Source organism: Cricetulus griseus, chromosome 2, assembly GCF_003668045.3.
Source record: "Cricetulus griseus strain 17A/GY chromosome 2, alternate assembly CriGri-PICRH-1.0, whole genome shotgun sequence".
In the NCBI taxonomy this organism is placed as follows: Eukaryota; Metazoa; Chordata; class Mammalia; order Rodentia; family Cricetidae; genus Cricetulus; species Cricetulus griseus.
The window spans coordinates 325,006,588-325,032,042 of record NC_048595.1 but is presented as its reverse complement, the minus strand read 5'-3'; the positions used below and the strand labels follow the sequence as shown (position 1 = coordinate 325,032,042).

The window sequence follows — 25,455 nt, the reverse complement described above, 5'->3', positions numbered from 1 at the left end:
GGTAACTTTTGCCAGGCATGGTGGCACATGCCTTTAGTCCCATACTCAAGAAGCAGAGGTAGATGGATGTCTGAGTTCAGGGCCATCCTGGTCTACGTAGTGAATTCCACAGCTATGTAGAAAGACTGTGTTGCCAATAAAAGGGTAATTTTTGTGAACACCTCATATGTAGTAGGCAACAAACACACAAACTTGCTCATTAAGCACAACAGTTTAGCTTTAATGGCACTGGACAGGTACTGTCTTTGGAGGGTCTTTATAGATACAATCTTCTTTATAGATACAATCTTAATCCGTAGTCAAAGTATTGAAACTGGTACCAGCAAACATCTTGAGAACTAAAATATGATTGAGCATTACAAGGGAAACTGAAGACCAGTAAAGGGGACTAAGGTCAGCAGCTGGTGAGTACAGGGAAACAAGCTGAGAAAGCCTAGTTAAGTGGAACTGTTTCTCTAAAGGTGGCGATGGTATGTACAAATGAACTCTGCAAAACAGTTCTGTGACATTAAAGATAATTAACCCTTAAGAATAGTTACTGTTTGTGTAACAAAAGTAGCTTTTGCAGCGAAGTAATTTTTTTTGTTTTAGACTAAATGTTCTTTAGCACTTTCTGAAACTTCAAGGCTGCTATACATTATTTTAACTATTGATAGTTAACTACTCAAAATCATAGTAACATTTACTATATGACTTTAAAGCCAGATTTTGGGGGAATAATGTCTGTGTAGGCAAACCACTTGTATTCTTAAGTTTACTTAGCATCCTTAGCTAAATTAATTGGAAACATTCGTTTTAAGTTTTGGTTACAAAGAGAGCCAAATTTATATAATTTCCTTATATAAATAAAACGTTTAATTTATTAAAATAAAAACAGCATTTATCTTAAGTCTGACAAATTTTAAATAGCTTAAAAAGAAGTACCAGGTACTAGAATTCTAATTGTCCAGAAGTAAGGAACCACCAGGAGACTGTAGTTGTGGGAAATGGCTGTTCTTTTAAAAAGCTGAAAACTGAAACTGGAAAACTTATTTTGAAGCTACACACGGTGGGATATAAATGTAATTCCAGCATTTAGAAGGCTAAGACAAGATTTTTTGAGGTCAACCTCAAAAAAACACCCTGTCACTCATGAAAGAAAAGAAGATCACCAAATTAATAAAGCCCATTTGATTTATAAACCCTTCTGGGATTTTTCTAAATCTGAAATTTGTAGATCTTGTCTCCCCCAAGAAAATAGAGATGTAATATTTTATTACTTTGTTTCTAAGCTTCTGCATTTCACAGGTAGAGTCAGAGAGCATGCCTACACTGTATAATTGCAGCAGACTCAGCTTACCCAGATAGGCAACATTGTCTGTATTGCAACAATATATAGGATGAGGAGGGTATGTAAAGGAAAGTCGTGTTAAGTAACTTACTGTACATAAGAATAAGGAGGAGGAGGAGGAGGGATTTGTGACTGACTGAACTGCAGGCCTAAAATAGGCCTCATATTTCATAATACAATGAATAAAAAAGTAACATCTTTATACAATAAATTATTAGAAAGTTTAAATGTATGGTTGTGCATATCTGCGGCTTTTGAACTTGAAAACCATTATGTATGTTGAACCCTGTCCTTTGCAGTATATTTAAAACACTTAAAAACAAAAAGAATACATAGACTCAACCACTTTTAACATACAGGATAATATTAGGAAGGTATAATTTCATTTTTTTCTTGGTCTTGAAAAAAATTGTTTTCAAATTGCTAGGAAAAGTGGATACCTTCTGCATTGAATCCATGTAACAACCTAAAGGGGGAAAAATGAAAATGAATGGTGTTACCAAAAAAACCCCAACTTTTGACACATAACGTACCTGTACCTTTAATACATATACACATGAACATACACACCTATTCCTAGTACTAGTTATTAAAAGAAATGTTACTCTCCAAATACATTGGCTAAATAGACGGTGTCGGGTTTATGTCTTGTAACCTACTGTTTGACTGAAATTATAAAGAGCTGCTATCCCAGGCTTTGCTCATCAGCCCTTACTCTATCTCAGCATGACCAGCTAAAAAAGAAACAAGCAAAGTGAGATGAATTATTCTCTTAACTCTTACTGAAGCTTAATAAAATACATTTTACTTCCTTGTTGATATTATGTTCTTATCTGACTTACATTAGAAAGTGGTACCCTGAGGAAGTTTTAAGAAGGAAGTTTAAAATACAGTATGTTTGGACCTGCGTTTACTTTTCAGGATGGCCTGTATGGATTAATATGTCTGGAAAAGCATTCAACTATCAGGGTTAACAGTCAGTGAAGACTCAGTATTCTGCTAGCCAACCAATAAAACAATTCCTTAAGTACTCTATCCATCTTTTTAACACTACTGCTTTAACAGTAAACTGGCTAAACGTGGATACATCCTATCCTAGAAGTAGAGTATTTGTCTAGCATATATAGTAAACAAAATGTCCAGGAACTAAAAAATAAATAAATAAATGTCCAGGAACTTCTGGAAGTGTTAGTAAAAGCAAAACAAGTTAGTACAATTGGGTAATGAACTGAAACTTACGTAGTACAAAGGAAAACAGATTTTTGTTCCAAATGCTAAGTAACTGGTGCCCTTTAACTTAATAGGTGTAGAATTTGCCTTAGGCCACATCTATTATTAAAGGAGTAATCAGATGTGGTTATAACTGATGTTTTGTGCTTACCAAATCACTTATTTTAACTGTGTTTAACAGCTATTCTAAAGTAAGGAAATGATGGATCATCAAATCTAATTACATGTGTTAAAATGATTTTTCTACCTTACAGGCTATTTGAAGAGGTAAGCATACCCTATTAAGACAATGAATGAGTTTGGGCTTGGAGTAGGAGAAAAGCAACACACACAGCACACATAAACCCAGGCTACTTATGGCGCAGACTGTTCTTTACTACCAGTCTTAATATACTCATTCTGCTGCAGCTACCTAGCTGCCATCCTTCACACCAGTGGTTCTCAACCTGTGGGTCGTGACCCCTTGGGGGGGCGGGTGTTAGATGACATTTTCAGAGGCATCGCCTAAGACCATTGGAAAATATAGATATTACATTATGATTCTTAACAGTAGCAAAAGTACAGTTACAAAGTAGAAATGAGAATAATTTTATGGCTGGGGTCACCACAACATGAGGAACTATCAAAGGGTCACAGTGTTAGGAAGGTTGAGAACCACTGCTTTACACCAAATACTGTGCCACACTATGGAAGTGCTATGCAATAACTCTCCCAGGTAGCACCTTATGCCGCTTAAAAGCCTTTAAGTCTCTAATCTAAAATACCACAGTAAAGAAATGTAAACATTTAGAACAACACCACCAAATGTAATTACCTGATAAAGTCATCTATGTCCATGGAACGGGCCCGTTTGTCACTAAAACCTGTGCTGGTTAGGATTTGCTGTATTTTATCTGCTATACTGAAATCTTCTGGTATTACCTATCAATATAAGATTCAGAATAAATGAACAACATATCTTTAATGAAGACACCATGACTCTTTTCTTTAAGTTTATAGTCACTTTTAATAGATTTGTAAATGACAGTGGGAACACCTGACATATTGGGTAAGATCTAGATTTCTAGCTGGGCGTTGGTGGCTCACACCTTTAATCCCAGCACTAGGGAGGCTGAGGCAGGCAGATCTCTGTGAGTTCCAAGCCAGCCTGGTCTACACACTGAGTTACAGGACAGGCTCCAAAGCAATACAGAGAAACCCTGTCTCCAAAAACCAAAAAAAAAAAAAAAAAAGTAAAAAAAACCTCTGGATTTCTCTAATTAGGAGGCTGATTTTGTGTCACAGTACTTGGAATACTTCGAGCTATCATGCACATACTGCCCTTTTTCATCGTTAAAATAATAGCGTTCAGACCTCACAAAGTGAGTAAAATTTAAAAGCCATTACTGATTCATACAGCTCACCTAACCAGGTAAGTTTTCTCAGAAATGACTTCTCTCGTAAGTATATCACATGTTGGTGGGGAGTATCATAGCTCACCCCTGTAATCCCAGCACTTATGAGAGAGGAAGGAGTAACTTAAGTATAGGGCAGGCCTATGCTACAGAGTAAGACTGTCTCAAAACAACAAAATAGTGATTTGATTTTTACTTCACTCACCATTTACCCATAGACCATTTAAAATACAACTTCATGTTTTTAAATTTAGACTCATATGTAGTAGCTTTTGTTCATATTAGAGAATGGAGACAGTACTGTTTGGGCATAAAAAAAAATACAAAGGAAATAGTCTTAAATATGTCTGCTTTGTCAAACTTAAAGATGCTGAAAAACAACAAACTTAGCATATATGCATGCATATGTATATTCATGAGGACTGCCATACTTCAAACTGTGAAGAGGCATGAGGCACATGACCAAAAATACCCACGCTTTGTTCTGATTATTTAAGATCTCCAGATGAGGCAGTGGTGACACACTTCTTTAATCACAGCAATTGGGAGATAAAGGTAGAAGCATCAGGGATTTAGACATTCTTAACTACACAGTGGCAGCCTGGGCCACACTGAGCAACAAACAGAATAATCACAGTTTGGGTAGGAACATTCCACTCGTTTAAGCCATGCAAACTACTAATCAATACATTTAAAGAATTACAGATCAGATGAATCCAACTCTTACTAGGGTTAAATACAAATGTTAAAGAAGAGTTGGTTCAGAGTTCACAGCAAAACTAACTTTTTGAAACTAGCTAGGCATGGTGCTCACCCTGCTCAGGCAGGAAGATCGCTGTGGGGCTGTTCAAACCCAGCCTAAGCTACATAGCAAGGCCATTTCAAAAACCACAAAGAGACTTGGTTGGACTAGTTACACATTATGTATTGGGTCCCACAGAATATATAGGTTTAAGAGAAAAATAACTTGGTGCGGGGGGGGGGGGGGGGGGGGGAGTTGTAGGGGAAGCTTGAACCAATTTCATTAGAGCAGACAAGCTGTGAGTCTTGGCAGCTGCTCTGAAAAGGATGGAGGAGAAAGGCAAGAGCTGTGCTGCCTGAATTGAGTCTGCATTGAGATCAGGCACATGGTAGGCAGGGGGTCCTAGAGAAAGAATAAAGAAACCCCAAGTCTTAGGAAAAGCATGCTTCAAACAGAGAGTAAAAAAGGTTATGCTTTTGTGAGTAATCCAGAAAGGCAGACCGAGGAAGCAGCATGGCTGTGTTCTGGAAGACACTGGTAAAGGACAGTTTTAAAAGTAAAGGGGCAGCACTTAGGAGGGAGAGGCAGGAGGATCTCTGAGTTCGAGGCCAGCCTCCACTAAGACTCTGTCTTAAATGAACAAAAATCACTGAAATGATAATTTCTACTTACAGTGTTATGTACTGAACAGTGAATTCTATAGTTCCTTTCCAACAGCTGCTGTACTGCACTTGATCTGGAGATTAAGTGACAATTACAAAGTCAGATTATATGTAATTTAAATTTAGACAAAATGAAATATACATTGGCCTATGAGGTGGCTCAGTGATAAAGGCACTTGCAATGCCGAACAACCTGAAATCAAGCTCCAGAACCTACATGGAGGAAGGACCACTCTTGTAAGGTGTTTTCTGAGCCCCATCCCCCACGCCCAATGTAATTTTAAAGTAAGGCTAAGCAGTGGTGTGCACACCTTTAATCACAGCACTCAGGAGGCAGAGGCAGGTGGATGTTTGTGAGTTCAAGGCCTGCCTGGTCTACAAAGAGTTCTAGGGCAGCTAGGGCTATTTATTACACAGAGAAACCATGTATCCAAAAAGAAAAAAAAAAACAAAAAAAAAAGTGAATGTATGACTTGGAGAAATTCAGGAATTTAAAAAGGGCACAGAATATTTAAACTTAAAAAGATAACACTTTATATAAAAAGAGTCCTAATAAACATCTCTAAGTTCTCTTGTTCTTTACATGAGTCAAATTCTCAACAGTGCTTTTTTTAAAACCCCCACACTCCCATACACAATGCTTAAAGAAAAAAAAAAAAAAAAGACAGGTTTTTATTACGCTTCCCAAGCTGGCCACAAAATTCCAGTGCTCTAGTGTTAACAGCATCTTAACATTCTAAGTAGCTGAGCTACAGATATGGTGCCTTTCGCGCACAAACTTCAATTCTGAAGGGTTCTTAGATACTCCACAAAACCTCCCTAACCCAAAACAACTTTGCTAGGCTTGGTGGCAACGAACTATAATAATACAGCTGCTAGAAAGGCTGATTGCAGGTTCAAGGCCAGCTTCGAACTCAGAAGGTAACAGGAGGTCTAGGTGATGGGTGAGTCACTGAGTGACAGAATGCTCAGGTAGCATGCTTAAACCTCAGGTTCAATCCTTGGCATGGCCAGGGTAAAAAGTCCACACACTCTAAATCAAATCTCACCTATTTTACCCTTGGACACCCAAGTTGTGTTAGATCTCTCAAGTTAATAAAACAGCACAAAGACTAGAAGGTAGCTCAGCTGGTAAAGGCACTTGCTGTGCAAGCCTAATAACCTGAGTCCATGCCCTAAACACCTAAGTGGGAGATAACCCAGTCCTCAAAATAGTCCTCTGACTTTCAAGTGTGCACCATGACACATATCCCCACCCACAGAAAAATAAGGAAGAGGAGAAAACCCAAAAGCAAAAACATGGGAAATGTGTGGTTAGATTAGTTTTTCCTGTTTTGCAAAAAAAACCTGATTTGACTTCCAACTCCACTTTTCGTTATTACATTCTGCCTAATCTCTGTACTTTAGGGTAGCCCTTTCTGGGTAAAGGACCAAATGCTTTCACTACCTGGAAAAATGGTCCTTCACTGTTACAAAGCAGTAGAATACTTACTTGAATGCAGCAGACAGAGTCTTGTTTTTCCGAACAAAAGCGATCCTTACTAAGCCATCCCATTCCTGAAATACAAGATGAATATTTTCCTTAGAATACGTAACTATGCCTGCTAGCTATGATCATTTTTAACATATAAAGTCAGAGAGAATGAAAATGGCCTACATCTTGATAGAATATATGCAAAAAGATATACACTTGACTTCTGTACTTGTTTAAATCTCACTGAATTTAATAGGAAAAAAAAGTTGTCCCCATATATAACATAGCAGTTGGAACACTTTCAAAATAGAATCAAACTAAGGACAGTGGCACATGCCTATAATCCTAGCACTTACAATTAGGAGTTCAGTCATCCAGTACATAAGAGAATTTGAGCCTAGTCTTGAGCCACAAGCAACTGTACCTCAAAATACCAAATTCAAAACACAAATGTGATTTAGGATGCAGCTTGTGCAAAATGTTTTTTCTAATATAATTAGTTGAATTTTATACCAAATCATCTAGTTCTTTTTCTGATCACAAAATCAGTCATTTTAATTGAAAAAATGTTTCCACAAGAGCTTCCACATGCATAAGGCCTGGGATTTTCACTCTAGCAACACCAAAAAGTTACCACAGTATTATTCAAACAGGACTTTTAATTTTCCAAGTTTTATTCAAACAGATGTTTCCAGCATGTATAATCTTAAGTTTTGAAATGCAACTATATTTTTTTATAAAAATTTTCCATGTTTTTGTGTGGTACACATTAACTCTTTTCCATCAAACGACTCCAACCTGAGACTGCACTGTACTTCCTATCTTCCTGTGTTTGGATACTCAGGTTGAATTAGTATTGTTCTGCTGCTTTAGAATGACATTTTCCAACCTGGATATTTTTTGCCTTTAAAGACCTAGTATTTTGGCCTCACCTGAAAATTGATAGGTGGTGGCGGATTCTTAGGTTCTATCCTTACAACGCTGGACTCCACCTTGGGAGGCGGTCTGAAGTTATTCTTCCCCACCTATTAATCAGAAAATGTTTAGTCCTCTCACAGGCAACTTCATTTACTTTTTGTTTGTTTTGATACAGGGTCTCACCATGCAGGTCTGGCCGGCCTGGAACTCACAGAGATTCACCCCTCTGCCTCCTGGTTAAGGTGTATGTCATATCTGGCAAGGGTAACTTTATAAATTGGTAACCAAAGACATCTGTTGGCCAGGTATGGTGGCTTAGGCTTTGGGAAGCTGATAGTTCCAGGCTAGTCAGAGTTAGAAAACAAGACCCTGTAGGGCAAGGGCAAGTGCTCAGGATGAATTAAACTAGATTATTTAAGGATTAAAAACAAAAAAATAAAATAAAATAAAAAAAACAACTCACATACCTTCATTAAATGGTCCACACGTGCTAAAAGCTGTGTATTAATGGAGAGTCTGCAGTATAACTTATCTCCCGGTTTTGCAACCAAACGAAGAGCAAATTCTCTTTGAAACATAAGTACAGCACATCTGAAAAGGAAGCAGAAATGAATAAGAAAAATTGCTCATCTTCAAACACAGCCATAGTTTTTAACTAAAAATTTGTTTTTTATGTGTCTGAGTGTTTGCCTGCATGTATGTATTTGTACTGTGTGTGGAACAGGTGCCCATGGAGGTCAGAAGTAGGCATTGGAACCGTAGAACAGGAGTTACAGCCATATGTTAGCTGCCATGTGAGTGCTGGGAGTACAGCAACAGCATATACCAGTGAGCAACCTCTCCAGATAATTGTATTTTTAACCACAGTGAATTGTCCTGGGAGGACTTGTTGTTAATGGCAGTATGATCAGAAGGCAGAGCACTTTCAGCCTTAGCGTTATCGATACAAAACATACAGGTATACTCTTAACCCCAAGGAAGATGGCTTTCTCTCATGGATTAGATGGAACAACTATTCTGACCTGTTGTTGTATTAGTATTACTCTTATGTATTAGTCTATGATGCCTTCTGAAAGCAAACAAACCAAAAACAACAGCAACAACAACAACAACAAAAAACCCACAGTAAAGTTGACTCCACGGGAAATTATATAGCTGGAACTATATCTGAGGTATGGCCTGGTAGGTTACAATGTCCAGTGTTCTCTTAGTTCAGCAATATGTGGACTTCTTCAGCAAGTGATGGAGACATGTTTAACATCTGTATTTGAGATGTGGGTGTGGTGTAGTGGGAATTGAAGCGAAGGCCTCATGTATGTATACCACTGAGTTATATCTCCAGTCCTTTAGGTCTGCTTTTTATTTTGAGATCAGGTCTCACAAAGTTGCCTAAGCAGGTCTTGAATTCACAATCCTCCAATCTTGGCCTCCAGGATATATCCATATATCTCTGCATACCCCAAAGAAAACTTTTTTTGGGGGGGGAGGGGGTGGTTTTGAGACAGGATTTCTCTGTGGCTTTGGAGGCTGTCCTGGAACTATTGTAGACCAGGCTGGTCTCAAATTCACAGAGATCCACCTGCCTCTGTCTCCCGATTGGTGGGATTAAAGGCGTGTGCCACCACCGCCCACCCCAAACAAAACTTTCATAAAGCCATATGAAGCTGTCTTCTGATATAACCTATTCCCTGTCATTAAAGAAGGAATGGTGGTGAGGGACGGGTGTGTGTGTGTGTGTGTGTGTGTGTGTGTGTGTTGTGTGTGTGTGTGTGTGTGTGTGTGTGTGTGATGCATGTTAAAGCCTGATGACCTGAGTTTGATCCCTGAGATGTGCAAGCTGTCCTCTGACCTCTGTAAGTGCACAGACATGCACACACAATGTTAAAAAAGGATGGTTATGGCTCCTACAATTTTGAGTTTATTTTATAAACACTGAGGAGGTATGTGACTTAGTTTCAAAGCCACTGGTATAAAACACTGTTTTAACAACTAAGTTACTACAAGAACCTAGACATAATGTTAAGAAATTTCTGTCAGTTTATTGGAGAGTATTAGAAAGCAGAGGGAAAAGCGTCCACACACATTTACCACCCCAAGTAAAAAATTAACTAAAAGACCTTCCTAGTAGTATTTGTGTGTGTGTGTGTGTGTGTGTGTGTGTGTGTGTTGTGTGTGTGTGTGTGTGTGTGTGTGTGTGTGTGTTTCTGAGACCAGGGTATTATACAACCTAGGCTGGGCCTGAACTAGCTATGTAGCCAAAGATGAGGATAAAGCAATGCTCCTGCTTCTGGTCCTCACATCTGGATTACAGGCATATGCCACCAGGCTGAGTTTTATGTGGTGCTGGAGATGGAACTCTAGGCTTTCTGGACATCAGTAAGCATTCCACTCCATCCACTGAGCTACATTCCTGTCCCAAAAACTTGTATTTTCTATAGAAATGCTCTAGTAGTTTTTCAGGTGTGTTCATTTTTGGCTGTGTTCTGGCCTAAATTGTCAGTCTAAACTTTAGCAGTAATTGTGTGGTTTTACACAAACCTGAAAAATGGTCGGTGAAGCAACAACTTGAAGACAAAGGGAGAGGAGATCTGAAAGAGAATTCACAGTTTGAGTTGAGAAAAGACATCGGAGAATTACTTAGTGGGATGCTTCTGACAGTCTGAGGGATACCTGATAGGGCAAGTTTGCCACACAAGCATCGAAGAACGGCAAATCTGATTTCAATACATCTCCCACCAGGACCTGGAGTTTGCTGGCCAGAGGCCTGATAACAAGGAAAGAAATTTTAAGAGAATGTTGTTTCATGAGATTGAAATGTACTTTAATTATTACATATACTCACGTGCCCTGAACTCTTTTGTGAAGTTCAGCTACTAGCCTTGGATCAAGTTCACAGGCAACTACCTACATTAACAATAAAAAAAAAAAAAGCTTCACTATGGAGTATAAATCTTTTACCATCCAAGCAATAACTCATATGATCTACATGATTTAAGCTTTTTCCAGGCCTAACATGAATACCCCCTCAACTGTATTCTACCACTTCAAACAACATCTTGTTTGGTCTGTCTCCATGCTTTGTAGCTGGAGATGATGAAAAGAACACCCTTATTTAATCAGTGTTTTTAGACAGCCCACAAGAGATCCACTCCCAGTACTCTTTATTAACTGATATCCAGAACAGAAGGCATAACATCACAGAGGTTTCACTGACTGTGTCTACAAGACAGACACTTGCTATATTAGATCTCCCATCAACACACCAAGGGTAGATTTTGTTTTCTTAATACATTTCATTTTCAGAGTTAAAAATTTCTAAAGGCTCAATAATTACTATTGAAACAATGGCAATTAAAACATTTATATTTTAAACCAGTTGAGCTAATTTAGTAGTAACACATAAGTGCCCCCCTCTTTCTTTTTTTACCTTTTTGGCCTTTTCTAACAGCTTGACAGTCATGTTTCCAGTCCCAGGCCCAACTTCCAGCACCACATCAGTAGGTCTTAATGCAGCCTAAAAGCAAGCACAACTCCTTATGCTTCTGGCCCACCTGAACACATACCTTATAAATGACTGTTTCTACTCATCAATGCAAGTTAAAAGAGATTTTAGTCTAGCTTCATTCTTCTTGTTAACAATACTGCCTTAAGTGCAGTAGGTATAAATGAGTATCTCCATTTCCTAATAGAGGGGATATATTCAACTTCTGGAGTCAGAAGAAAAGCAAGAACAAGCACAAATGGCTTCCTGCTTTCTACACTGGTGATAATTCCAGCAACCTCTAAGTCTGCTCCTGTCAAGAAGGTAAAAATGGGAAAGAGCTTGTTGAGCTTGCCTATGGTCAGCATGTGGGACCAAGAGTTCTCTCCTTTTTTTTTTTTTTGAGACAGGGTTTCTCTGGCTGTCCTGAAACTCACTTTGTAGACCAGGCTGGCTTCGAACTCATTGATCATTGAGATTTGCCTGCCGTTGCCTCCTGAGTGCTGGGATTAAAGGTGTGCTCCACTACCGCCCAGCAGATTTCTCAATTCTTAACCCACTGTGTAGTAAAACTATAACAACCTCATAAAACTGTGTGTCAACATATACATACAACTAGAATATTCTGTGATTAAACTTTTTAACTTCTGGTAATTAAACTTTTTTTTTACAGCTCCTTGTCCGTACAGAATTTGTACTGTCTTTATTTTACCTCCTGGTTCTCAATCATTCATAACCACAACACATTAGCACATACAGAATAATCCTCCAGATAATTTATATGCAGTACTATATATTTTTCACAGGAACAAACTTACTGTGTGATTTAGACATAAGTTTAAACTCTAGAATAAATATAAGACAATCACAGACGCTTGGAAAGTGGAATCGGGGGAACAGAAATTCAAGGTTGGCTATGTTCACCTACTATATTTTGGGCCAGCCTGAGTTACATGACATCCAGTCTCAAAAACAAACAAGAAAAAAAAAACCTCCAAAAGATGATTAAATAATCTGGAAATTAATAAACAAGTACAAAGAAAAGTCCACCTACCAGGCAGATAATTCACAGAAAAGATACAGGACTTGAAGGTCAGCAGGAAGAGACTCAGAACGAAGTATGCAAAAGACAGCATGTGAATCTCAGACAATTCTTAACCCATTAAACACACAAATACAGAACACCTATTTTATGTCGGGTACCATATCTTATTTTTATTTTCTTAGATTCTCACTATGTAGCACAAGCTGGCTTTGAACAAAACATCGCCCAACCTCAGCTTCCCCAAGTGCTGGGATAAGTGTACACAACGTCATGTTATACCAGGTGTAAGCACTCCGAAAAAGATGACACACAAACCTCTGCCTTTTCTCGTCTATACCCACCTTATCAATAATGCTGTTAACAATTAGAGGATTTTTCAAAATGTGCTGCCCAATCCCTGTGTTGAACATGAGTCCTGGAATAAAACACGAAGCAGCCTTAATTTCCCAACTTTTCAAGATCTATCCCAGGCCGTCCCAGAGAAGCAGCACGGAGGATTTCTGCACCAATGATGCCACAAGCGTCAGGCTCTCGTCTGGGGTTGGGACGCAGCTTTAAGTCCATCCATCCCTCCCGCTGGCACGGACGACCAGGCGCGGGGAAGGCTCAGCGCTGAGCGTGCACCCTCCTCGGAGCGGCCTCCCGCGCCGCGGGTCAGATCGCACCGACAGACGCGGTCCGCCCCCAGCTCCCTCCACGCCGCCGCACCTCCGGCCCGCTTCAGCTCCCGGCGCTGCTCCTGCCGCTCGCGCCGGCGGCCACTCGCCGAGGACTTCGCCTTCGGCATCTTCTTAGGAGTCCGGGGGCAAGGAGAAAGCAGCGAACACCGCGTGGAAGTCGACTCGGTGCCGTCACGACAAACGCTCCGGTGAGGCCCACTTCCCCTCCCACTGCGCTCAGGGACCCTCCCAGCAGTGGCAGGCTGGAGCCCAGTAACCGCTGGGAATTGTAGTCTCTGCTGAGACCCGGCTCGAGACCGGTGGCCGCCGGGAATTGGAGTTTCGGCTGAGCTCCCGCAACAGGACCCGGCTCGATCCCGGTGGCTGCCGGGAATTGTAGTCTCTGCTGAGCTCCCTCAGCAAGGACCCGGCTCGAATTCAGTGACCGCCAGGAACTGGAGTCTTGGCTTGAACTCGCGGAGCAGGACCCGGCTTGAGCCCGATGAATTATACTCTTGGCCGAGCTCGCCTGACAGGACCTGGCTCGAGCCCGGTGGTCGCCGGGAATTGGAGTCTCCGCTGTAGTAACGCCTCCAGAAGCCAGGCAGGGTTCCCAGAAGACACCGCGCTGCTGAGGCAAGCAGTTTGGATTGCTGGATCAGAGTTGGCAAACTGGATTGGCTAGGCCCTGGGACCTATGTCTCCCCACCCCATACCTCCTCCGGCAAAGATCTCTGAGGTGAATCTTTTCTATTTCCCTGGAGGTTGTCGGATGAGACGCCTAGGCTTGAGGGATATGGAGCCAAGGCTATTACAGAAAAACCCTATCTCGGGAAAACGAAAAAGGAAAAGGAAAGAAACTGTGTTCCCAAGCCTTGGTTTCAGCTGCTCCTTGCTTTGATGTATTTCGAACTCTAGAAAAATCTTAAAGTATCCTAATACAGTCTTCTAAGTTCTACTGATACGGGACTTCTACCAAAGAAGAGCATTGGGACACTGCCTCTGAGCCAATGGAAAGTCTTCATTCCAGCAGGCTGGCGACTATATCTAGGTATTCAAGACCGAAGTGCAGTTCTGACTGTAAAGTCCTCAAGGCTCCCATCCTGCAGCTGTAAGCTAAGTAGATGGTTACAAAAGCCAAAATATGCGATTGGCAAAAATAGAGAGTTGTTTTTCTTCGCGGAATTGTTTTTCTTAAGCTCCCCTTTACAGTGACTAGCACCTTACTCTGCATACAAAGTTCATCTGAGGTACTAAGATGAAGTCACTACAGTTTACAGCCCTTGTCATTCAATTTCATTTATTGTTAATATGCATAATTCTGGAGAGTCTACATTGTGTCAGTCACTGCCATATATTAGGAGGAAAAAGATAAACATGACATCATCCCAGCTTATTAAAAAGTTCATTTTTTAAAAGGGGAGGGTGCAGTCTGATACATCTATCGACACCCTATGCTCCCAGGCTCCCTCCCTGAGGCATGGCACAAGCCTTCTCTTCACTGTTATGTCTTAGTTATGGTTTCTGTTGCTGTGAAGAGACACCATGACCAAGGCAACTCTAACAAGGAAAATATTTAATTGGGGCTGACTTAAAGAGGTTTAGACCATTACCATCATGGTGAGAAGCATGGCTGCATGCAGACCCAGCATTGTGCCGGAGTTGGAACTGAGAGTTGTACATCTTGATCAGCAGGCAGCAGCAGGAGACAGTGTGCCACACTAGGTGTAACTTGAGCTTATGAGGCCTCAAAGCCTGTCCCCACAGTGACACACTTCCTCCAACGCTGTATCTCCTAACAGTGCCCTATGGGCTAAGCATTCAAACACATGAGTGTATGGAGGACATTGCAATTCAAACCACCACACTATGGCAATAGCACAGCACATTCTGAACTTCACATTCAATGCCAAAGCTGATGGTAAGACCATTCTGAAAGGTCTTAGTTCATTTTCCAGGAGCAGGGGATAACAGAGTCACTGCATACCTGGCAGGACCACAGCTATTTAGCAACTTACACACACACACACACACACACACACACACACACACACACACACACACACGGCAGCAGCTTTGCCAATTTGAGAATTTACCCACATGGATTGGGGTTGGTGGACCTTCAGAGTTATGACAGTGATGAACAAGATAAGAAACTGACAGTTTTTGAACAAAATAGAAGAAAAAAGAAAAGAAGCAGAACAGTATTTGGCAGGTGAATAATTTACCATCCACCGATCAAAGTGAGGTCATCAACAGGTACTGGCTAACTGCTGATGAGTGTGTAGTTGAGGGCAACATAGATGAAGTGTATGGTGAAGATTCAGCTTAACAAAATAGTAACATTCTGCACTTAAAGCAGTTTGGAAATATTTTCACTCCTAGTGGGGATGCTAATTTGTCAAAAAGTGACCCAGACCAGCATGGACAGTGGCAAAAAAGACTACACTGACAAAGATGTATTGATTCTGGGAGGTGTGGATGGGGGGTATATGTGGAACACTTAAACTGAAACCGAAGATGGTCACTGTGGTAGAGACTGGTGGACTGGTGATTGACAGATGTAAGAAATGTATGTGAAGAACATGTGGTGACATCTTAGGTAATCATAAAGGAGATTGTTACCAGGTTATCATAGGAGAGTGTATTCCATTACTGAATAGATATGCCAAAGGAGAGAGAGAGTTCAATTATGTGATTAATGGTTTGACTACTGTCCTAATCTCTACATCCCCAGAAGGAGATTCTCAGACGAGAATTTCTCAGGCTGATCCTCAACCTGTCAATGAAGTACTGAAAGTAGGATGGAAAACGTTTCACACAGGGAACTGTGCCGGTCTGACAGTCTCTGTGTCTCCATGAAGAACAACTAAGACATCTGCATTGTCCTATGGGCTTCTCAAGGGAGAATTTTTTGTGCTCTTTCATACTTGGAATTGTATTTTGTGCTGTTTGGAAGAACACTAAGCCTTGAAGATGAGCATCTCCTGATGACAAGTGCTGCAAGTCGCCTTCTTGACCAGTGTGTGCCGTATATGCCATCAAATGAGTCAGGCCATTGATTGTGAATTTGTACAGTATTTTTCTTTTAAAATTATTTTTAATGTTTAAAAAACAATGGAATGTAGCTTATATTTTCATAAGCTGCTTCAATGTTAAGTTTTGAAAATCAGCTGAAAACAGAGAAAAAAGTGAAATGAACTACCCACCTAGAATGTGGTTTTTTTAAAAAAATTGCTTTTTATCTCTGTGTGGGACCTTTGGGGAAGGTTAGTTTTGATTTCAGGAGACATTCAATTTGGATGTTTGGAGAATTAAAATTATTTGTTCTGTGGTTGGAGAGATGGCTCAGTGGTTAAGAACACTGTCTGCTCTTTTGAGGTCCTGACTTCAATTCCCAGCAACCACATGGTGGCTCATAACCATCTATAGTGGGATCTGATGCCCTCTTCTAACATAAAAGTATATATGCAGATAGAGCACTCATCTACATAAAATAAATTAAAAAATCTTTAAAAACTTATTTGTTCTGGAGAGAAGTTCTTTTTGTTTTGTTTTTTTTTGTTGTTTTTTTTTGGGGGGGCAGGGTTTCTCTGTATAGCCTTGGCTGAAACATGAGCTTTCTTTCCTGCCAGCCTGGTCCCACAGCCACATCATCCCAAAAAGAATACTCAGAGACTTACATTAATTATAATACTGTTGGGTGCTGGCTTGGGTTTCTTATTAGCTATCTCTGTATTAATTATTAACCCATAACTACTAATCTATGTATTTCCACATGACCTTGGCTTACCAGAGAATGCCAGACCTGCAACTCTTTGCCTGCTACATGATGACTCAGCATCTCCATAAAGAAGAAAGCAATGTCCTGTTTGTTCCTGTTTATATCCTGATTCTGCCCAGCTATGTCACTTCCTGTCTGGACAATCAGCCAATCAGTGTTTTATTCATTCACCAATAAGAGAAACATATACACAGAAAAACATTCCCCATCACTTGGCTATCCTAGAACTCATTCTGTAGACCAGGCTGGACTCACTCACAGAGATCCACCTGCCTCTGCCTCCTGAGTGCTGGAATTAAAGGCATGCACCACCACCACAACCTCCCAGCTGGAGAGAAGTTCTTGATGGTGTCCCCCTCACACTTCTGACACTGACTTAGATATTAAAATGTGGAGCTTATAAGAAATCTAAAATAAAAAATGAATTAGCACAGCTTCACTTAAAATTGCAAAAGAGGAAAAAAATAATAAAGTACCCAAGGGATAGCTTAGTAGATAAAAACACTAGCTGGAACGGAAATAACCTACTCTTGAAACTTATTCTGTCAATTTCACACATAGAAGTTGCCCTGATCCTCGCTCATCCTGCCACCAAACACACGCTAAAAAAAAATTGAGAGGGGTGGGAAGGTTGAGAGAGTGACAAACACAATAATAGCACTACAATTTATATTCTAGGTACTGTATAAGCATATTGTTGCCCTTATTAACTCTTACAACCAGCTCTGTGAGGTAGATATAGATAATATGTCCATTTGATAGGTGAGGAAAATAAAGAGCAACAATGTACAGAATGTCACTCATGATAGCAGAGTAAATGACAGCTGTTGTTTGAAATGACACCTGGATTTTGTAGGCTTGGTATCTTAAAACTATACTATTATGCGTTAGCTGGTATCTGAGGAGATTGGGGGACTGTGTCCAAATACAATATTTGAAACTGGAAATGGTAGCACACACCTGTAATAACACTTAGGAGGCTGAGGCAGGAGGATTACTGAGAACTTAAAACCACTCTGGGCTATATAGTAAATTCTAAGCCACCTAAGAGAAATCCTTATTGTACCCTGTGTGAAGATATATTTGTGTTTTCCCTAGCTGTTAAAAGCCTGATTGTTTTTCTTTTCTTTTTTCTTTTTTGGTTTGGCTTTTTTTTTTTTCCAAGACAGGGTTTCTCTGTGAAACAGTCCTGGCTGTCCTGAAACTCCATTTGTAGACCTGGCTGACCTCAAACTCACTGAGATCTGCCTGCCTCTGCCTCTCAAATGCTGGGATTAAAGGTGCAAGCCACCACCACATGGCCTCATTGGTTTAAAGAGCTGAATAGTTCTTATCGAGGAAGGAGAGAATTGGTAGGACTTCAGAGGAGAGAGAGGTACTCAGGGTTATTTCCTGGTATGGCAGGAAATACCAGTGAGACACAGAGGAAGTCAGACATGCAGAATGGAGTAAAGGTAGATAATCACACGGCAGAATGTTGTTTAATAGAAATAGGTTAATTTAAGGTATACGAACTAGTTGAAGGGGAGGGGAGAGTACAGCCCAGTGGCAGAGAGTATACCTAATGTGTGTGAGGCCATAGGTTCAATTCCCATGGCTGCAAGGAAGAAAAAAAGAGAGAGAGCTAGTTGGGAACAAGTATAGGCTAAAGGCCAAGCAATTAATACTTTCCATCTGCTAAGTCATCTTGTATCAAATTAAGCTGAGACCACGCTAAAGATATCAAAAGAATAGAAGAATTGGGTTTTTTCCCCAATACTGCTGTCTGCATTAAGATGTTATAACTGATGAGAAATTTGTATAGAAATGAAAGAGAATGAAGAATACACTAGTACAGGACAAAACAGGTACTAAAAAGTCACAAGCATCCAAAGAGCCTTGGAGAGGCTTCTTTTGAGATAGGGTCTCATTATGTAGCCCTGGCTGGTCCAGAACTCACTATATAGACCAGGCTGGCCTCAAACTCACAGAAATCCACTTGCTTCTGCCTCTTGAACACTGGGATTAAAGGCATGCACCATCATGATGGACAAGACTTATATATTTGTGTGAGTGTGTGTATGCCATGTATGCATGATACCCAGAAAGTTCAGAAGAGGGGAACTGATCACCTGGAGCTGGAGTTAATAGATGGTTATGAACCACAAATGCTAGGAACTGAACTTGGGTCCTCTGGAAGAGCAACAAGGACTTAACTACTAAGCCATCTGCTGGAACTTGAAAAATTGTTCTCGTAATTGTAATTGCTTCTGTGTCTGTGGGGGTACCCACTATATTTTATACTTATTTTTTATATCCTTTTACAAAGTAGAAACAACTGTATTATATGTGAAAATTATTCAACTAATAAGCATCTCATAAACTATTTGGACACTTGAGCTAGTAAGATGTTTATCACTGCGGCAAATATCTGAGGAAAAAAAAGGAGGATGGTTTATTTTGGCTTATGGTTTCAGAGATGTCTATCCAGGGGCAACTGGCTCCATTGCTTTGAGGATGGTTGCAAGGCACACTGAGAAAGGCCATTATAGAGGAAAGCTATTTACCTCAGGGCATCCAGAAAACAAGTAGAAGTAGTAAGGAGTGGCCACATACAAGATACAGTGTTCAAATGCACACCCCTAGCAACCCACTTTCTCTAACTAGATCCCATCTCCCATAGGTACAGCAGTACTCAAATTTAAATCGGTCAATAGGTCAAAGCCCTCATGATCAACACTCTCACAGATGTATCCAGAAATGTGCTTTACTAATCCCAGACATGTTTCTTTTTCTTTTTTATTTATTCTATGTGTCTTTAACATCATGTATCTTGATCCCATTCATTTCCCAACCCCTTCGCATCTGCCCTCTTTCCCTACACTCTCCCCAAATAAAACAAAATGTAAGAGAAAAAAAGGGAAAAATTAAAAATCTCATCATGGAAGCTGCAGTGTGATACAGTAAGTCACATCACAGACCCCTTTGTCCTTAATTGCTACTTGCAAAACAGTCATTGGTTTAGTTTGAGGCCTCTGGTTTCTACTACACTGTCGATGCTGGGTCTTCCCTAGAACTCTTCCTGGGCATTCTGTTGTCCTATGTTGTGGAGATCCTGTAGCTTTGGGTCTGCAGGTCAGCTTCTTTCACATGCTCTAGCCAGTCATAGATGGGGTGGATATTGGGGCAGGCCAAGCCATAATCCTGGGTCTGGGCCTGGGCAGCCATAGGGTTGGTCCATCAGATAAGAAATGGGGACAGCTCTCCCATGCTCACAACTTTGGCAAGGTGCAGGGTCTGCTCCCAGAGATGTTCCTTAATCTTCTCAGCTTGAGCATCATAATCATTCTAGCAGAACCTAGAAAAGGAAAACTGCTCCACAGAATTAATCACTTTTTTAGTGCTAAGAATCAAGGCCAGTGCCTTGTGCATAACAGGCAAGCACTCTACCACCAAGCTTTTTCAGTCTCTCCAAGGCTCTTTAGATATGCATAACTTTTAAGTCCTGTTCTTTTTTTTTTTTCTACTTTTTGGTTTTTTGAGACAGAGTTTCTCTGTGTAGTTTTGGAGCCTGTCCTAGAACTCTCTCTGTAGACCAGGCTGGTCTGGAACTCACAGAGATTCGCTTGCTTCTGCCTCCCGAGTGCTGGGATCAAAGGCGTCTGCCACCACCGCCTGGCCAATTCCTATTGTTTTTAAAGTTTGGTTGGTGGTTTCTTCACTCTTTGAGGCACAGTCTTATTTTGTAGTTCTGCCTCACCTGGAGTACACCGTGAAACCCATTCTCAAACTGTGGCAGTCCTCCTGCTTCAGTCTTCTGTGTTCTGGTGTTGTTGAGATGATTGTTAAAGTTTATGTATTTTATTTTTGTTTTTCTTAGATAGGGACTCAAGTAGCACAGGATGGCCACAAACTGTTAGGTAGCTGAGTCTGTCCTTAAACTTTTGATCCTTGAGCTTCCAAATCTTGTGTGCTGGGATTACAGATGCACCCTATTATGCCTGGCCTTTTCCTCCGTGACCCCAAGATCTTAGTGTATAGACAAAGCTGGCCTGGGCCTCATTATGTAAGCCAGGTTGGCCTAAAACTCAGAATCTTTTTGCCTCTGCCTCCTGAGTTCTGGTCTTAAAAATGTATGTGTGCACATATGTCTGACAGGAGAGGGAAGCCAATGTTTCTTTAATTTATGGTTTAATTTTATATTTATTTTATGTGTATGAGTGTTTTGCTTGCATGTAAGTCTGTGCACCAAGTACTTGCCTTTGAAGATCAGAAAAAGGCAGTGGATCTCCTGGAACTGGAATTATAGATGGTTATGAACCACCATATGGATGCTGTGAATTGAAACCAGGTCCTCTACAAGAGCAACAAATGCTCCTAACCTGAGCCGTCTCTCCAGCCCCTGATGTTACTATAATTTAGCATATTCATCATCAACTTTCTCCTTTTCTTTGTAGTTTTCAACTATATGTGGAAAACACTGAATGTCTATTAGGATTTTTCAAAATACACACTTGGGCATATAGTTTAGTGGTTAGAGTACTTTCCTGGCATGTGCAAGGGCCGTGTGTTCTATCTCTGGCAAGCAACCCTCCCCAAACCCTCCCTAATGCCCCCAAAAAGAAAAAAAGATTTTGAATATATCCTGAAGCTACTCATGATAAGTTAATTCTAATATTTCCCTTTTAAGAAATTTTTGGGTATGTAAACATAGTAACGAAGCACAGTAGATTGAGATTATTTATCTAGCTGTTAATATTTGTTTTGTCAATAATATGTGCAGTGAAATATTATTTTAACTGGTCAAAGATGTTTTACATTTGTTTATGCTGCATTTGTTTAATTATGTAAAACTATATTGCATTTGTTTCACCTTGCTTGTTAAAGGTACCTGGTTTGTCCAATAAAGAGCAGAACAACCAATTGCTAGGCAGAGAAAGGTCAGGTAGGACTGGCAGGCAGAGAGAATAAATAGGAGACATCTAGGCACAAGAGGAAAGATAGAATGAGGGAGGTGCCGTAAGCCAGAAGCCAGGCAGCTGCCAGCCAGCCAGACATAATAACGCAGTGAACGTAAGACACACAGACGTAAGAGAGGGAAAGAGCCCCGAGGCAAAAGGTAGATAAAGAGAAAAAGGTTAATTTAAGTTAAAAGAACTAGCCAGAAATAAGCCCAAGCTAGGCCAAACATTCAAGTCTCCGTGTCATGATTTGGCATCTGGCTGGTGGCCTAAAAGAAAAAGCCTGGTACAAATATGCACCTAGATCTCCCATTCAATACTAGTTAAAATTAGAACTTCTGAATGTGCCCTATTTTGGTATCCTAGAATTATAGATACAATTTGTATATGCTCATTTTTCTAAATTAAACATTTCCTCAGATTTACAAAAGATACATTACCCCAATAGCAGAGATTTAAGCCAACTTACATTACATGAGATGCTATATGAAAACAATCAAGAGCCATATCATATTTTGGCTCATGCAGAAGTCAGAGGACAACTATTGGGAGTTGGCTCTCTTTCCACCACGTGTGATCCAGGCATCAAATCCAGTCATTAGGCTTGGTGGCAAGTACCTTTACTGCTTAGCCCTCTCACCAGTCAAGGCCTAGGTTTATTGCTAATGATATTTTAAATTGTTTAAAAGGTTTATTTTATGTGCATGAATGTTTTGCCTGCACATATGTATACACACCAGGTGTTTGCTTGGTGCCACAGAGTTCAGGAGAGGGTACTGGAACTTTTGGAACTGGATTTACATCATGTGAATTCTGGGAACTGAACCTAGGTCCTCTAGAAGATTAGCATGTGTCCTTAGCCACTGAGACATTTCTTCAGCACCGAGGAGCTGTATTTTAATATCTCACATAATTATATGCATACTTAAATTTGAGATGTGCGATATTTCTATAAAATCAGATGTAACTAAGGAAAAATAAAAGCATAGCCAAGTACCATCCAATTATTGGCAAAATCAGTTAGAATTTCAGCATTTTTAAAATTTCCAAATGTGGGACATTCCTGACCATATCTTTTGGTAACTTCTTTTCAGGATACACTGGAAATTTATCAATATGCCAACAAATACCCTCTTATAACTTAAATGGTCAGTTTTGCATTTCACTTTATGTATATTTTGATTTAATCATTCCTCTGTCAGCCACTGAGGGAATTTTTATCTTTGTACTGATTTTAAAAAAGTCTTTGAATGAGGGACATCTTTATAAAGAAGAGCTTACTTTTTTGTTGTTGAAACCTCAATGCTTGCATTTACCAGCTTTTGAGCTTCTCTGCGTTCCAGTTTCTGCCTTTTTTTTTTTTTTTTTTTTTTTTTTTTTTTTTTTTTTTTGGTATTTCGAGAAGACAGGGTTTCTCTGTGGCTTTGGAGGCTGTCCTGGAATTAGCTCCCATAGACCAGGCTGGTCTCGAACTCACAGAGATCCCCCTGCCTCTGCCTCCCCAGTACTGGGATTAAAGTTGGTGGGTGCGCCACCAACACCCGGCCAGTTTCTGCTTTTGTAAAATGGACACAATAATGGATCTACCTCACAGGATTGCCCTGGGATTAAAATGAGTCATTCTATCTGAAGATCTTGAGACTGTATTGTGCCCTTCTTAAACGAGCAACAAATGTCTATCAGCCTTTATGAACACAACTAATCTTCCGCACAAAGTTCTCTTTCTTTTTTGTTAAGAAAAGTGTTTTTTATTTTTTATTTTTTGAATTAGAAACAAGATTGTTTTACATGTCAATCCCAGTTCCCACTCCCTCCCCTCCAAAGTTCTCTTCTTAAAAGTAAGGGCTAGGCAGCACTCACTGGTCCTTTGAAATTTTTTCACCCTTGGTATCGCTGTGGAGTAGAATACTCCAGTTCAAGAACTGAGAAATGCCGATCTTGAGACACATATGCAGTAGTCTGAACACTTGGGAAGTGGAAGAGCCAGGATTTGATGGTCAGCTACAAAGAAAGACTGTGATGCTGTAAGACCCTCAGAAAGCTGAGGCTTCCAGAATCTTAGCCCAGGACGGCGGCCACCCCAAACACAGAATGGAGGCGAAAGCTTGATGCAAACTGCATGAGGCTTTATTGTAGTTTAACGAGCTAACCCCATGTTAGCTCGGGTCTTTCACCCACCCGCCATGGCGGATGGCGAGAAAAGACGGCTCCTACGGGCTCCCAAAAGATCTTATAGGGCAGCCTAAGGGGAGTGTCTAGGGGTACGCACAAGCTTACGCACTGGCTCACGATTGGTGTGCTTCCAGGCTTGGAAGGCTTGCCCTGTATTGATTGGTCAACTGGTTGTTATGGCCCATAGGCCCTCCCAGGGTGGTTGCTATGCTCTCTACGTCACTGTCGTGCGCTTGTCCGTAAAGCACACCCAGGGTCGTAAAGCATAGCGCCACCAGCTAACTTCTGATTGGTTCCTTGTCACAAGACAGGCATCTGACCTCTAAGTGACTAAGGTTCCTTGTCACGAGACAGGCATCTGACCTCTACGTGACCAAGGCAGGTTTATGGCAAGCACGTGTTCGGCTGTTATGGCTGCCAAAAGGGAAGCCGGTTCCTTCATTCCCCCATTTTCATTTTTGGAAATTCCAATCATGGAATTGCTGTCTCTCTAGCATCCCCATTAGGGAGTGATAGATATTGGCATCCTCATGTAAGGGAGTTCCTTTTGACTTAGCATTTTAACCAGGGAAAATGGACGGCGAAATTTTTTTCCAAACTGCTTCCTGCTGACTTTGGGACGAAGTTAGGGACCCTAGAAGGTTGAAATGCTAGTCAAAAGCAAAAAGGAATTTAGGCAATGGGGAATTCATCAGGGGCTTCTGGTTAGCAGACACTGTTGCAGAGACAGGGGGTGTCCATATCAGCTGAACTGGTTCACATCCACAGCAAGTCCAGGGCTCGCAGTCTATTTAGGAACAGCCTGTAGTCAGCAACTGATACTCAGATGTCTGCCAGAAGCAGAAACCTGTTTAAGGCATGTTTAAACTAGGAACAGAGGTTAAAACTTATTTACTGAAGCCCACAGTGCAGAAAAAGCAGATATCTGTTTAAACAGCAGGAACATACTTAGCAAAAACTACAGATTTGGGCTATAAGCATGTACATTTTTCTTCTGTCCAGAGAGCCAGGTATGGATTGGACAGAGGTGCCTTTGGCCTGATGAAAAGCCCTTTAAGTTTGTACTTAGATGACAACCAAAATGAACTTAAAAACCTTGAGCTCATGCCTGAACAGTATATAGTCATTTCTTTACCAGCTAACATACTGACTAGTCTATAGTGGATCTGACTGTCTGATGCTGTCAAGCTGACAACCAGTAATATTTCAGAGATCTGAGAAGGGTATATTTTATCCGAATCTACTAAAAAGTGACAGAAGCCAGTCTATATACAGTTAGCCATATCCAAGTTTCTCCATTACCGCTGGAGGCAGGTTTCTCAAAGACCAGTAATCTTCGCCAGGCCTATACTGTGAGAGTTTTTTCCTCTCTGTGGAAGAGGGACATGGAAAAGACTGACCTTGTTTTGTCTAGGCAAAGGGGTGCAATCAATTTTCCAGTGTCCAGCAGCTTTGTCCACAGTCTCAGCCAGGTTCTGGCAGGCGGCAGGTATCACATCTGAGCATCTCGCTCACTGGTCCAGGTGCAGGAACTGAGGTGCCTCGTAATCTTTGGAGACTTTGGGTCACTGTCAGGATCTGGCAGTCTGTCTGACATTATAAACTTTAAAGATAACAATTTAAA

General features: G+C 40.7%; 1 protein-coding gene and 1 pseudogene across 2 annotated transcripts; one reads left to right on the top strand and one right to left on the bottom strand.

Annotated features, from left to right (window-relative positions):
- Positions 1 to 196: 196 nt before the first annotated feature.
- Positions 197 to 13,195, bottom strand: Dimt1 (DIMT1 rRNA methyltransferase and ribosome maturation factor). 2 transcript variants are annotated; one of them, XM_027401521.2, is made up of 12 exons: positions 12,985 to 13,195; positions 12,618 to 12,691; positions 11,178 to 11,264; positions 10,593 to 10,654; positions 10,421 to 10,514; positions 10,289 to 10,338; positions 8,218 to 8,341; positions 7,765 to 7,857; positions 6,851 to 6,915; positions 5,369 to 5,432; positions 3,375 to 3,481; positions 197 to 1,796 (listed from the first exon to the last, which is right to left on the bottom strand). In XM_027401521.2, exons 1-12 carry the CDS (start codon positions 13,061 to 13,063, stop codon positions 1,754 to 1,756), a joined length of 942 nt encoding a protein of 313 aa, XP_027257322.1. In that variant the 5' UTR covers positions 13,064 to 13,195; the 3' UTR covers positions 197 to 1,753. The 2 variants fall into 2 exon arrangements, with proteins under 2 accessions (XP_027257322.1, XP_035296448.1); XM_035440557.1 differs by having other exon boundaries at positions 8,218 to 8,348; positions 10,296 to 10,338.
- Positions 13,196 to 13,284: 89 nt separating this feature from the next.
- On the top strand, positions 13,285 to 16,362 carry LOC103164157 (annotated as a pseudogene).
- Positions 16,363 to 25,455: the final 9,093 nt, after the last annotated feature.

Excerpts from the sequence above, each read along its gene's own strand:
- Dimt1 (XM_027401521.2), bottom strand. The coding sequence starts at position 13,063 with ATGCCGAAGGCGAAGTCCTCGGCGAGTGGCCGCCGGCGCGAGCGGCAG. Across the intron at positions 12,692-12,984 it reads GGAGCTGAAGCGGGCCGGAG|GACTCATGTTCAACACAGGG; the intron begins GTGCGGCGGCGT and ends GTTTTATTCCAG. Across the intron at positions 10,339-10,420 it reads TGGCAAACTTGCCCTATCAG|ATCTCCTCTCCCTTTGTCTT; the intron begins GTATCCCTCAGA and ends ATTCTCTTTCAG.